This window comes from Perca flavescens, chromosome 2 (genome assembly GCF_004354835.1).
Source record: "Perca flavescens isolate YP-PL-M2 chromosome 2, PFLA_1.0, whole genome shotgun sequence".
NCBI lineage: Eukaryota > Metazoa > Chordata > Actinopteri > Perciformes > Percidae > Perca > Perca flavescens.
Genome location: NC_041332.1, coordinates 44,269,372 through 44,283,929, shown reverse-complemented (window position 1 = coordinate 44,283,929; position 14,558 = coordinate 44,269,372). Strand labels below are relative to the sequence as shown.

The 14,558-nt window shown below is 41.4% G+C and overlaps 1 protein-coding gene across 1 annotated transcript; it reads left to right on the top strand.

Annotated features, from left to right (window-relative positions):
* The first annotated feature begins 2,250 nt into the window (after positions 1-2,250).
* On the top strand, positions 2,251-13,803 carry LOC114573900 (glutathione S-transferase theta-1-like). Its single transcript, XM_028606116.1, has 5 exons — positions 2,251-2,427; positions 5,683-5,770; positions 5,858-6,008; positions 11,340-11,516; positions 13,525-13,803. Exons 1-5 carry the CDS (start codon positions 2,316-2,318, stop codon positions 13,717-13,719), a joined length of 723 nt encoding a protein of 240 aa, XP_028461917.1. The 5' UTR covers positions 2,251-2,315; the 3' UTR covers positions 13,720-13,803.
* Positions 13,804-14,558: the final 755 nt, after the last annotated feature.

The window sequence follows — 14,558 nt, the reverse complement described above, 5'->3', positions numbered from 1 at the left end:
TGGACCGCCACAACTTCATGGCGAAGGATATTTGGATATCTGTGGTGTTTTGGTTTGCCTGGCACAGAACTGAAGACTCCTCCCAGCACACCTGAGGCAGATCTCATCAGGAGAGATGCTGGAGGAACACGGAACGCGCTCCAACACACCGGGAGCGCATTTTGATAATGAATGGCTGAGACATAAGGAGGAAAGAGGAGCGGACACTACAGGAGTGCAGGACGGAGCACAGATAGACGGGCAGGACAGCGGAGCCGGAGCCAGAGGACAGCTGTGGATGTTTGGCGGATCGGCGCGTTGGCGTCGTGGCCCGAATGGGAAAAGCAGAGTGGACGTTGCGTGCTGCTGGCCCTCTTCCCCCCTCCCTCAAACAGAAAAGGGTAAAGACTGTAGTCCCTTTCTCTATAGACTGGTTGAAATCAGATTTTCTATTTTTGCCCAAATCGCACTCGCACAACACCAACGCCTCAAGATAGTATCTTGTGGCCACGAGATAGTATCTTGAGGCCACAAGATACTAGTTATAAATAATTTTTTTGACAAAGTGGGACCAGGGGGGCTCCGTACAGAACACCACCATCCATCACATATTTCAAAAAGGCATAAAAACTGTTCCTTCTCAACAGTTACACTTGCACACATTGATTTGTTTCATGTATTGTCCAAGTCTTGTTTGCACTTGTATTGTTGTTTTCAGTTGTCTGTATCTGTCTAGCCCATGCTGATGTCTCTGTGCTCATGTGTCCTAACTGTGTTCAGTGTTTTATGTTTCTGCAGAACCGAAACTTGCTGGAAACCAGTTTTTAAACAGAGTCATATATATATATATATATATATATATATATATATATATATATATATATATATATATATATATATAGCTACCTAGCAGGCTAGGCTAACGCTGTTGCGCTAACGTTAGCAAACCTGTCTAAACTTGTGAAAAGCTGAAAAACAACCCCCTCCAAGCTGTGTTTCACTTTCCCTCCATTTTATTATTTCTACTAACTTTTTCTGAATAAATATGCCTGAAATATCTTTATGTTAAGGGAAACATTACAATCCAAATATAAAAACATAATGGAAAATATTGCAGTAAGGTAAGGTATTTATTCTCCTTTAGATCGACTTTTCAAATTATATCTGAGTCAGCACACCTCATTTATCTTTTGCATCTTTTGTTGGGGAAGTAGCCTAACCTCCGTAAATGTGCATATGACAATTATTCACCTCAGTGATAGGCTACATTACACTTTGTGCACATTCAAAATATAACTCATCCCATCTGTGTTCTCTGAGATTTAGAGGAGTCGTGATATTTTGTGAGAAAAATAAAATGTATAATTACGAGCTATTACAAGAATAAAGTCACTATATTTCAGAAAATAATCTACCTGCACCATAGTCTGCTGTGCATTACGTGATCGCTCTGCTGATACGGTAGAGCTCAGACCTTCTGACAGACTCAGAGCCCCGTTTGAAACACAGAGCCCTGTTTGAGATGTTTAGGGAAGTGGCTGTACGCTGCTCTACATCGGAGGTGGAAACCCGAAACTTATGGCAGAAATGCACGGAGCACAAACGCGAAACATCTGCAGCAGCATGTCGACAGCAGAGCACATCCAAAAACCTGAAGCTGTGCAGCTTTTTACATCGAGAGTGGACACTAAACGACGTCCGGTTTCATATTTGTCGGTCAACTTTTCAAAATGCATTCGGGTACACTCAAAACATTCGGGGCTGAATATCCGGTGTTCTCCGGCCCAATTTAACCTCTGCCTATAGGCCAGTAAGCCTATTATCAGTGGGGATTTATATTTGCTAATAAAATGTTAGATTCATGTTAAGACTTTTTAATTTTTTAACATTTTGCAATAATTTGGAGGCCCCCCTGCATTGACTCTGAGGACCCCCTAGGGGTCCCAGACCCCCTGTTGAAGATCCCTGCTCTACACTGTCTGTCACATTCATTATTTCTTAAACCTTTTTTTCAAAGAGAGCAAATTCAATTCAAAGTTCAAAATGTACTCTTTAACTCCAGTTACTACTACTGAATTCCCGTCTGCCAGACAGATCCCCAACTCTCTGTTCTCTCAGTTGGAAGTTTATATTACTATAGCAGCAGTGAGAGAAAACCGTAATAAGCAATACTGTCTTGGAGGATCCATTGTGGAAACTAGAGGAAATGCCTCAGGAAGAGAAGCTAGCCAGTAAAGGGAGTAAAGGGGGCGGAGCTTGGCTCCCACAGTGAACTCGCCTCTCGCCGGAATGTGGTTACCTCCAGGAAGTCAACGAGAGAGCATCAAGAAGCAACGATGGCGTTAGAGCTGTACTTGGACCTTTTATCTCAACCCTGCCGCTCAGTGTATATCTTCGCAAAGAAGAACAACATTCCCTTTGAATTCAAAACGGTGTCGCTGATAAACGGTGAGTTCAACTTTCTACTGTACACAGACGAAGGGAAAGTTAACCAGCGAGTTCAGAGCATGCTACAGTAACCTACTGCTGAGGACAGGGAGACGGCCCTTTACACAACCTGCTGGATAATAACGTAAAGACAACATCTTCCACAAGCTATAAGCAATATCCAGCTGAAAGCATTAAGTGGAAGGGCCATTTTTGACTTCCGTTAATCAGATACTATTTTTTCCTAAGCAGGGGTTAACGTTATTGATACAGTGCTGATGGCGCAGCATCAGAAAACGTTCACCTTTAGTTGATTTAGTAGTTCTCAGGTTTTCTAATCCTGTCTCTTCATGTTTTGTAGACTGAAAAACAATACTTTAGGGGATGATTGTTAACTTGTAATAGCGATGAATGTGTGATATTGATAATGATGGGTATAATGAAAGTGTTTATCAGTTTTCCGATCCAAACTGTTATTTTTGATACTTCAATTTTACTTTTATTTTATTTTTTTTGTTTTACTTTAGGGCAACACGTCTCATTTCAGTTTCAGGAAGTTTCTTATCCAAATTCTACCTGCTGCGCAGCTGTGAGTCAGGCCCAGGCATTTTGGGCAAGAAGGAGGAGGAAAAGAAATGAAAAATACAATTCTCTAATCCACACAGCGTAATGCCGGAGTGCTGTTAGCATGTTTATACTCCCAACCTGAGATACCAAGGGAGATGTGTTGTCTTGTGTCGTATGATCGTTCAAGAATGTAACATTTCAGCAGAGGTGTTCATTTCCATACAGGTGTAGTGGCTTGACGTTTAATGGTGAAGTATGGATTTGATTCGCTGGGTTATTTTGGCGACGGTAATGTTATTAGTGTTGTAAGTTAGCAGTAGACTTAATTAACCCGACCCAGGGTGAGTTTGATGAAAACGGCTGTGTCTGCCCAGTTCAACTCTGAGATTTTCTCACATTGCACAGAGCTGTGAAGGAATAATCTCCAAGATTACGTTATGTTCTGCCAGCTCACAGCAACTTAATAGATATAAATGCATAATAAATGCAGGAAAACAGTCAAAGGCTGTAACACCTATAGACAGTATATATAAACTGGACCAACAGATCCCGTTGCTCTGGACGGAGACCAGTGAAGGATGACGTAAATGTGACGTGAGCAACCTGTCTGAAAGTTGGAAGTCTTCTGGTAGCTGTGCCAAGATAAATCTCAATCATAATCAATCTTGCAGAGACAGAGAGCGTAGGTATATGTAAGGAGATAACATAGACACAGGCTAATTATTACTAACTAAAATGCTAGTTAACATTAGTAATTAAACTTAAACAGCTAATGGAAGTCCAAACAGCCTGTGAGCTTCTTCTGTACTATACGGTAATTCCTCTACTGTGACTTTGTGTAAGTCGTGTGGTTATGACACAATCGTTAGCCTATTTTTACAAAAACGTCTGCTACGGAGCCATAACGTGAGGTACAAGGTAATGGAGCCTTTTATACATTGTCGTGTTTCTTTAGAAATAAACAATGGACAAATAGAGTCTTTAAACGCTTCAGATGTAAAGTTATTCGCTGTCAAAGTGACGTCAAAATGAATGGCAATCAGTGGGATGCTAACAGCGGGTGAGTGCTTGTTAGCATCAAAATGGCGCCATAGGAGCTACAGGTTGTTGACAGACGCTTACCCCCTTGGTAACACCCCCCCACCCCCTGTTGTTGTAAAGCGTTATGCATGTGGCGTCTGCAGGTTGCCACTTGTTGTAGCTGGTTGTGCTTTGCATGTGTTGGATTCTGAAACATCCTTAAATTCGTGAATTGGCGTTTGTTTATTCAAAGTCAGACAGTCCAAAGTACTACTTTGCACATTTTTGTGGGTCTGAGGTATATGTCACATTTTAGCTGCCAAAGCCTCGCTGCTTTCTTGGACCCTCTCTGTCTCTGGTCCTGCGCTGATCCCAGTCAGTCAGGGAGCAGTGTGAGAGAGGGAGTGGCAGCTAGAGCGACAAAAGCCAATGTGTGCTTCTTTTACCGACAATATCTTTTGCCTTTCTAATCCAAACAACGTAGAACTTGGCACCGCACTTACGCATGCCCGTAGCAAGACACCTGTCAAGTTTGAAATCCATCAGATTAACAGTTCAAGAGATATGCGCATAACACACACAGACAGACGTTCCTGCAATTTATAGATGTCTGAGTGCTCTTTTCCCATTGACTGCAATAGCTTACATGAGGATAACATTGTTATCAAAAATGATCAAAAAAAATCTGTTTTTGAGATAAAACTAAATTCCTGTGCTCCAGCAGCTCAAAATATCATTTTTTTTACACACAACAGAATAATACAAATACACATTAATTAGACGTAGGAGAAAAAATATACATAAAGTATAAGAAATAAAAAAATAGAATAAGTTATAAAGTGGTTGTTTAAAGTACAGTAAAACATTTTGATGCACTACAGGCTCAATTTAAATAATAATTCAAAAAACTTGGCTGGATTGTTTGTGCAGGACAGTCTGAAGTGATGAAGATGCAGTGGAGCCATTTTGGTGTCAATTGAGCAAAAACTGTGTGAGGAGTTAGGTTTAATTAGTTTTACAGTAGTTTTACTAATACTTAGTAAGTATCAAGAAATTGATTTTAATATTCTTGCACCAAAAAGATAAATTCTCACGTGCAGTTTATATAACTAAAGATTTATACTTGGCTAGGGCTGGGCAATATATCAATATTATATCGATATTGTGATATGAGACTAGATATCGTCTTAGATTTTGGATATCGTAATATCGTGATATGACATAAGTGGTGTCTATTTCTGGTTTTAAAGGCTGCTTTACAGTAAAGTGATGCCATTTTCTGAAATTACCAACTTAGCTGTTCTATTATTTGCCTTTTCCCCACTTAGACATTATGTCCACATTACTGATGATTATTTATCTAAAATCTAAGTGTGAAGATATTTTGTTAAAGCACCAATTGTCAACCCTAGAATATCGGTATCTAGTCAAGAATATCGTGATATCTGATTTGCCCAGCCCTATATTTGGATATCTTAACCCCCCAAGGGGTCCCAAGACCTGTGAGGTCATTAGATGATTAAAATGATAAGAAAGAAAACGTTTAATTTTTTTGTGTGCAAAATGACTTTTCTGACAAGCAGTTAAAGTATTCTTAGTACCGGTAGGTTTCTACACTCAGTCAGTACCAAACATCTTATTGCTGCTGCTGACTTTCCCCTGGTGTGTTTGTGTGTGTGTTGGTTTCAGGTGATCAGAGAGGAGATGAGTTTGGGAAGATAAGCTTGATAAAAAAAGTCCCTGCTCTGCGAGATGGAGACTTCTGCCTGGCTGAAAGGTGATTATTTAAATCATTAAAAGGTAATTCACCTGTATAAACCCATGTGTCCTGTGTGGTAGTCATTAGTTATGTTTGTCTCTGCAGCATTGCCATCCTGCTGTATCTGGCAGATAAGTTTAAGACTCCAGACTTCTGGTACCCAGCTGACCTCCAGCAGCGTGCTCGCGTCAACGAGTATCTGTCGTGGCAGCACAGTGCTATGCGTTTGCATGGAACCAGGGTGTTCTGGCTGCGGGTATGTTCACTTACACCTGTCATGGTCTCATGTTTGTAAAAGTGTCTTTACCTCCAGACTGAAGGACTGAGGAGTAATGTGATATTCTAAGTCAGAGCCGTGGATGGAGGTTTCCTGCTGCTTTCCATTGTTCTGCTGATGTGTGCAGTTAGATATGTCAGGGCAGAGCAGCAACTTCCGGGTCTGAAAAGTGAAGCCAATGTGGAAGTGCCTTAAACCTAGACTGATGTGGTCCTACTCAGATTCTAGTCTAGCCTGGATGCCAGCCGAATTTAGCCCCGCCCACAACATTCGAGGTCGGGAAGTTCAGTCTGGACTTGCTCCGTTGAGGAGCAATTATTGCCCGAACAGGACCTGTTTGGACCAATCAAATTGTCGGACAGATGATCAACAGTAACAGAATCAACCACGTCACCAAAGAACGCTTGGGTTGAATTTGTTTACAACAGGTGGCCTGGAGAATAAAGATGTGTAGATTCCACCATCACGTCTGTTACAGACGATATTGACAGCGCATTCATTTTAAAATCCTCAGCGGAGGAGCCTCAACAACTGCCCGAAAGCACGCTAACGTTATATGGTGGAGCGAGATAGAGTGAGTGAAGAGAGAGAGCACCCAGCGGCGTCAGAACTAAGCACGCTAGCGTTATATTGGGGGAGCGAGATAGAGTGAGTGAAGAGAGAGAGCACCCAGCGGCGTCAGAACTAAGCATGCTAGCGTTATATGGTGGAGCGAGAGAGAGAGAGAGAGAGAGAGAGAGAGAGAGAGAGAGAGTGAAGAGAGGGAGCTCCCAGCGGCGCTAGAACAAAGCCGTGAATCAGAGAAATAAAACGATCAATTCTGCTGCGTGATCAAGTGAGCTGCGTGCTGCAGCGTGATATCTGCTGCAGCGCTAATTATGAAATGCCAGGTGGAATGTCTGGGACTTGTCTTCTGAAAATCTAGGCAACCCTTATATAATCAATGTTTTATAGAAATCTATTATACAAACTAACAAAATATGCTTAAGGAAACCATTGAATGATTTCTAAACCATTACGTTATCGAAATCCATTCTGTGCCTTTGAGGATGTGTAAGAGGCTGCAAATGGGAATAATCACTCTAAGTTAACCAAATACAAAAACACCTTATAAACCGGTCACACAACTTGCACTGAGCTGTTTTATTGTCCGGTCTTTCAAAATGCTCCCAAACAAAGCTGGCCGCAGACATCATTAACGGAGTTAGGTAGCCCAGCTGCGTACTGCTTGCTGCGTAATGAACTTCTTCTTCTTCTTCTTCTTTAATGAATGAATGTATTGAGCCTGTGTAATGATTTAGGGAGCCTGTATTACCGTAGCTACCGTCGCCTGCATCAACGTTACCGTATGAGAATAATAGACATGCACTCCTTGCTTTTTTTTATTTTATTTTATTTCCCGTTTCCCGTCATAACATTTCCCGGGAAACGGGAAATGGTTTTGATCAGATTTCCCGGGAATCCCGTTTCCCGGGATTAAACCCTAACTGACCAACCTGTCAATCAGAACAGAGGCTTAGCGATGTGTATCCATGGCCCTGTGTACATTAAAATAGCCGTAAACTTGTTTTTGGGTGTTGTCCATGTTTTAATCTTAAACGTTCGCCTAGAAATGTCTTGTTCAGCGTTCTGCAAACTTAGTTGAAGTTTTTTCAAAAATTAAAAAGTCTTAACATGAATCTAACATTTTATTAGCAAATATAAATCCCCACTGATGATAGGCTTACTGGCCTATAGGCAGAGGTCAATTTAGCTAGCTCTAGCGTTAACTGGTAGCTGGTTTCAAAGAAGTTTGTTGTATCCTATTTCATTTTCTTTTCATACTCTATCAGTGTGACATTAAATGTGCTCTGCTTCCTGTAAATGTCCAAAAACTAAAGAGTGGAGACTATTCTCTGACATCAATAGAAGAGTTTTACATGGAACATTGAGAAAAACAGGTTTCTGGGTCAGTTTCTGTGCCTCAAGCCGCTCCCTGTTTCTGTACAAATGGAGTGATATCAGCAGTAACAGGAAGACAAATGCATCAATACAATGCATTTTTTGCATGGCCAGTGTTAGACTTTCATTTCAGAAGGCACATAATTTTATGTCATTTATATCAGCCTTTTTGTATACTGTATGTCCATGATTTTGGAGCAGTTCCTTTTGATAATTGCACCCTTTGTGGATGTGTATAGCAGTCCGACTGGCTCCACCCTACCACCAGGTGGAATATTCGATGAGTCACTTCTCCGTTCCAGATTGAATCCGATAAGATGTGACCTGTTTTATGTGAACAGGACTTATAATAATTTGTTTTGTCTATTTGTTGTACAACAATTAGGCTATATTGAAGCATAACAACAGCATAACACTAAGCATCATATAAGGTATAACACTCAATGATAACATGTTCAGGCCTTGCATTACACTTTAGTTCAATAACTTCAGGTTTCAATATCAATATCTGAATCATTACCGGCATACATCATTGTACCTTATAACACTAATTAAACAAGTAATAAGAGCCTTTATGACAACAGTATTACATTACACTTTTCCTCAGTCCAAAATTGGGAAGGATTGTATGTTTGCATGTTACATATAGCCCTGTTATTTGCCAACCAAACCAAAACCATTGCATATTAACGTCATATTTTTGTGTTTAAGGCTAACCTTGCTAGCTCACTGCAGACAATAGGCCATGTTTGGAAAATAAAACTTTCCATATCCGGTGGGCAAGATGCTAGCATGTCCCAATTAGATGGTAAATGCTGTAAACATAGTCTTTGTAAACCTTTACAATCATTTACAGAGAGAACCAAGTAGGTCTGCCTTATTGCACAATCCAAATTTTCGTCAAAACTTGCCATTTTCAGTCAGTTTTCAACTAGATTGCTAGCTTGGACTTTGTTGTGGTTTCCTGTAGCGAAGGGATTTTGAGAAGGGCAGCACAGAGAGCAGAAAGGGAGGGACAAAATCTGGCAATGTGATCATTTGGACATTTTAGGGCACCTTCAGTTTGGCACACAGATCCTTTTTTTCACACAGACATTCTGCCCAAACAAGATAATCCTGATGACATCACTATGACTTCATCAGAGATATTTTCTCAGACTAAATAAAGCTCCTCACATCACAGCATTGTTTATACAGACTGAATCGTACTCCTTACGAGGAAATGTGAATTCCATGGGTTAAATCCACAGAGTGGCCCTTTTAAAATGGATCTGTTGAGAATGCATCATTGCATGTCAAAACTATTATGTCTAATATGTCATGTGTCAGTGAGTCTGTGAAGAGTGGAAGAGACAGTGGAAGTCTGAAGGCTTATGATCGTAATGTCCTGAGTTTGAATCTCCACTAGCTTTAAAATAAGTGTGAGGAAAGCGTTAACATTTTTCCTTCCCAGCACTACGAGAAAAGAATATTATGTACTCACAAGCTGAACCCTCTGACTTTTGTTTTTCTCATTCTGTCTGGAGAAGTTATAAGGTTAAAGTCTGCACATTTTCTAGATTCCTTAGCTGTCTTTCAGGAAAAACACACATGATCTGCTCAGTCATTATCTCAGCAAAAGGCATTTTTGGCAATGGGCTAGGCTAAAAACGAGCCTACCTAGTCAGTTGCAGGCCACATTTTGGCTATTGTTGTGGCTCAAAAATGGACTTCTATAGAAAAGTCAGCCTGTTTTAATTCCCAGGGTGTCAAACACCATTTTGTCACAGCCCTCAGCGGTTGATACCGACACACAAGGGACCCTTGAACAACACAGGACTTTCACCCAGGAGACCGTGGTTCGTGTCCCATGTGTAATAGGTCACTGTAGTTATGTTACACGTACTTCTTACAACCCCACCCACAATTTTTCCCTAAACTTATTTAAGTGGTTTTAGGTAGAGTTGTTTGAGTTCACACTAGTCATGTTTCCATCTAACTGTCAAGCGAACTTCTTAAATGTCACAAAAAAGAAAATGCGAATTAGAAGCGTTTCCATCAACAGGTTTAGAGCGAATAAACTAGACTAGGCAAAGCGTAGTTTCATCACAAGTTGACATTACACATGGTTGGAGATTGCAAACTGGCCTGCTAAATCAAAGAGTTTAGAAGCTGAGTTCTTTGGCTAATGGAGAGAGGTAACATTATACAAGCTGGCCACCTGTGCAGAATACAGGCTTGTGGCAGAGACATTTGGTGTCCGCGAGGCAACCGTTCACCGCTGTGTATACGCGGTGTGCAGGGCCGTACCATTCAAGCTGCTAATTCATCAGTTTACCCGACGTGGCTGAGGCACAGGCAGTAGCGCACCGCAACTCAACTACACACCTTCTAATGTTAACAACATAAGGCACATCCTCTCTCAAAACGATGCTGATAAACTAGTCCATGCATTTGTTACTTCAAGACTGGACTACTGTAATTCCTTACTAACAGGTTGCTCAAATAAGTCCCTTAAGCCTCTCCAGCTGATCCAGAATGCTGCAGTGCGTGTTCTGACAAGAACTAAGAAAAGAAATCATATTTCACCTGTATTAGCTTCTCTGCATTGGCTTCCTGTAAAAGCTAGGATTGAATTTAAAATCCTTCTCCTGACCTACAAAGCCCTTAATGGTCAAGCACCATCATTTCTTGAAGTGCTCATAGTACCTTATTGCCTCACTAGAGCACTGCGCTCCCAGAATGCAGAGCTACTTGTGCTTCCTAGAGTCTCTAAAAGTAGAATGGGAGCCAGAGCCTTCAGCTACCAGGCTCCTCTCCTGTGGAACCAGCTACGAGCTCGGGAGGGATACAATACGAGATTAATACATTTTCAGTTTTGTTATCTTCCGCCATAATGACTGTAAGGGAGCCAGGAGGTAGATGGCTGCCATCTCACGGGAGCAGGTGGTCAAAAAAAAGTAACTGCTAGTCCCAGGATTTAGCTAGCGCTAACCAGAAGGATAGAGTCAACAAATAAAGTTGAATTAAAGTCACTCATTAACCGCTCTGAGCTGGTGTCTGAATCAGCAGAACTCCATTCAAAACAAGGAAAATAATAATTTATTTATTGCAGCTCTAATTACTAATTCTAAGAATCTCCTGCAATTCGGGAAATACATAATCCACCAAAGAGAATGTGTTTAAATATTATTTTAATTATATCCAGGAATGCGCCCTTCTTCTCACTAGACATACCATGTTTCTCATTAAGGTAAAATAGGCCGAAAGGAAAAGCAGTCCAATGAGAGTGACATTCTCTTCACCAACCACTTCGACAGAGTTGCGTAATGTGTTATTTCATCTGTACTTCCTGTTGATTCAAATTGAAATCTTGTGTTGGTGCTGTAGGTTTTGATTCCCAAGGGTCTGGGCGTGGAGGTCCCGCAGGACAAGCTGGACGCAGCCTTGGAAGACCTGAACAACTCACTGAAACTCATCGAAGAGAAGTTCATCCAGGATAGGCCCTTCATTGCAGGAGATAACATCTCCTTGGCCGACCTGGTTGCCATTGTGGAGATCATGCAGGTGAGCAGAAGCACTACATTACATCATTTCCAGCATACTTTGTAGAGAACAACAAGGGCAAAACGGCATCACCCATCAGTTTCAACCTCAGCTAACAACACAGAATCCATCAGCACGTTAGCGTGGCGTTCACTACCGCGCCTGTTTGTAACCATTAGGCTACCGTAGGGCTGGGCGATAAAACGATAACGATATGTCTCGCGATAGACACATAATCAATATCAATAGAAAATGCGGTCGATAAAATGTTCGATAACTTTTTTTTCTTCATCAGAAGAAACCAGAGATTGTGAAGCAAGTTTGGTTGCATGAACAAAGGCACTCGCTCTCTGGTAACCTAGCAACGTAGGGAGTGACACTCTAACAGCCAATCATGTAACAGTATCAAGTTTGGTTGCACCACATCACTGTCTCGTGTTCTTCAATAACAGAACCGGCGTGGAGTGATAAGTGGAAAGTGAGTGCCACAGCGAGCGAGGAAATTGTTGATAAAACAAAAGTCAGTATGGCAGTTTTTGGGGATTTTATAAGTCTGACCGTAGACAGACCAATGTCGTCAGACCGTCGTCCCCCCCAACACTGGTACTACCACAAACTAGTTTTACCACCTTAGCTGCGCTCACACTTTGGAGCACAGCCGTATTCGCCAGCAACATCCAACAACATCTGCAGCTGCTACACGGCACAAGCAGCAGACCACCATGGAGAGGTACTCTGCATCAGCACCTTACTAAACACTACAAGCAGCAGACCACCATGGAGAGGTACTCTGCATCAGCACCTTACTAAACACTACAAGCAGCAGACCGCCATGGAGAGGTACTCTGCATCAGCACCTTACTAAACGCTACAAGCAGCAGACCACCATGGAGAGGTACTCTGCATCAGCACCTTACTAAACACTACAAGCAGCAGACCACCATGGAGAGGTACTCTGCATCAGCACCTTACTAAACGCTACAAGCAGCAGACCACCATGGAGAGGTACTCTGCATCAGCACCTTACTAAACACTACAAGCAGCAGACCACCATGGAGAGGTACTCTGCATCAGCGCCTTACTAAAAGCTACAAAGAAATAACGGAGGCAGACATGCTGAGCACTGTCCAGAAGCCAGGTTACCAACCTAGCACTAAACCTGCAGAAAATAGTTTCTCAGGTTTCTTATATTTAACATTTTGCACTATTTTATTACACTTTATGAAGCATTTCTTACTTATTCTTTAAGTTTGCACCTTAATGTTAAGAGATAATTGTTAAGTGTTCATTGTGATTTTAGACCTATGTCCATCCATCCATCCATCCATCCATCCATCTGTCTGACCTATGTTTACATTTTAATTATTTGAGTGTTTTCCATGGTTGTGTTGACATTCCTGCTTTATAACTGAGGGGATTATAATCAGAGGAAGGTTAAGTTTAAAATAAAAAATTTTAAATTTAATTTATATTTTTCTCCTGGTCCTTACTTTAAATAGGTCATAAAAAATATCAATAATTATCGATATCTACCGATATGAAACACTTATATTGCGATACAGTTTTCAGCTATATCGCCCAGCCCTAGGCTACCGACAACATTTCAACAGACTTGTCCAACTCGACTGTCCTGTGTTACAGAGGTGAACTAACCACAGTTGCCTCGTTCATGGACTCGCGGCAGTTCATGACGGTCTGTCCTGTAGAATGAATATAGAGGAAACACAACGGATATTATGCGTTATTTTTGGCATTTAAAAAAAAAGGGTCTGTACAAGTGTATTCCTCAACATTAGCCTAACATAAATTAAGTGAGGCCAATAACTACCTAATTAGTAGAAAACAGATTGAAAACACTGCCACAGGTTTCAATAAAAGATTAGCATGTACATTAATAATATTTGCTTCATACTAAAGGGACTGGTGTTAAAATAATCTCTTTAAACATTGATAAGGAATGATGTAGGTTAGTAGAAGAGTTGGCTTGTTCCACATTAACAGGCTTTCTCTGTGATTCTGTCCCTGCCAGCCTGTGGGCGCCGGTCTAGATGTGTTTGACGGGAGACCCAAGCTGAGTGCGTGGCGGGACAGAGTCCGGGCCGCCATTGGAACGGAGCTGTTTGACGAAGTCCACCAGGCCGTCCTTGGAGCCAAGGACAACGTGAAACTGATGGACGCCAAGACGATGGCCATCTTCAAGCCCAAGGCGAGGTTATACATGTGAAGAGGAGAAAAATGGTTCTGCCCAAACTATCTTAGCAAAATACCCTTCTCATACCTGACAATAAAGAGATTACATTTAACATTATGTGGAACTGTTGTTACTTATACCCTGGATAATACACGGTAGCAATTCTGAGGTTCTTGTGTGAAAAACTACCACCGTTTGAAAGCAAAAGCACTAGAATGTCTAAAATTAGTACGGCAGCTTGTGGTATGCAGAACTGGGTGAAGGCAGTCAGACACAGTTCTAAACTCATGATGTAACGTAGAGGAATGTAAAATGTGAGATAACTGCTACTCTGGGAGCTGCATTATGTCTGTGTCCACAGTCATCAAGCTATTTCCTTAATGCTTCACTGTGGACATAGTAAATGCACTTAATCAGCTGTGCTCAATGTCAGAAGGCATGTTAATGCTCTTTCAAGCTTTAATGAATAGTGTTTTTTGTGATTTTGTTACGATGATTAGTCGTTCACACTGTGACAATGTGTTTCATTGTACGGCTCCTGCAGTGGGAGATAATGTAGTGAGGTGTGATATAAAAAGGTTCTATATGTAATGGCGGCGATGGTGTCACTCTTTAAATGAAGTTCAGAAAGACTGTCCTCGCCCGAATAACGTTCCCATAGGTCGGTTGTTCAAGCAGCAATTACAAGATATGTTTATGTTTGATAATAGCGGCGCCTCTAGTGGCTGTAGCAATTATGACGTGAGCAAAGCAGGAAGTAATGTGACAAAGTATAAGAGAGCCATATCAATCAAAGTCAAACAAACACAAGACTTTCACCCATGAGACTGGGCTTCATCAAGTCTCCTTTGAAAATAAAAGTCAACTGCGAG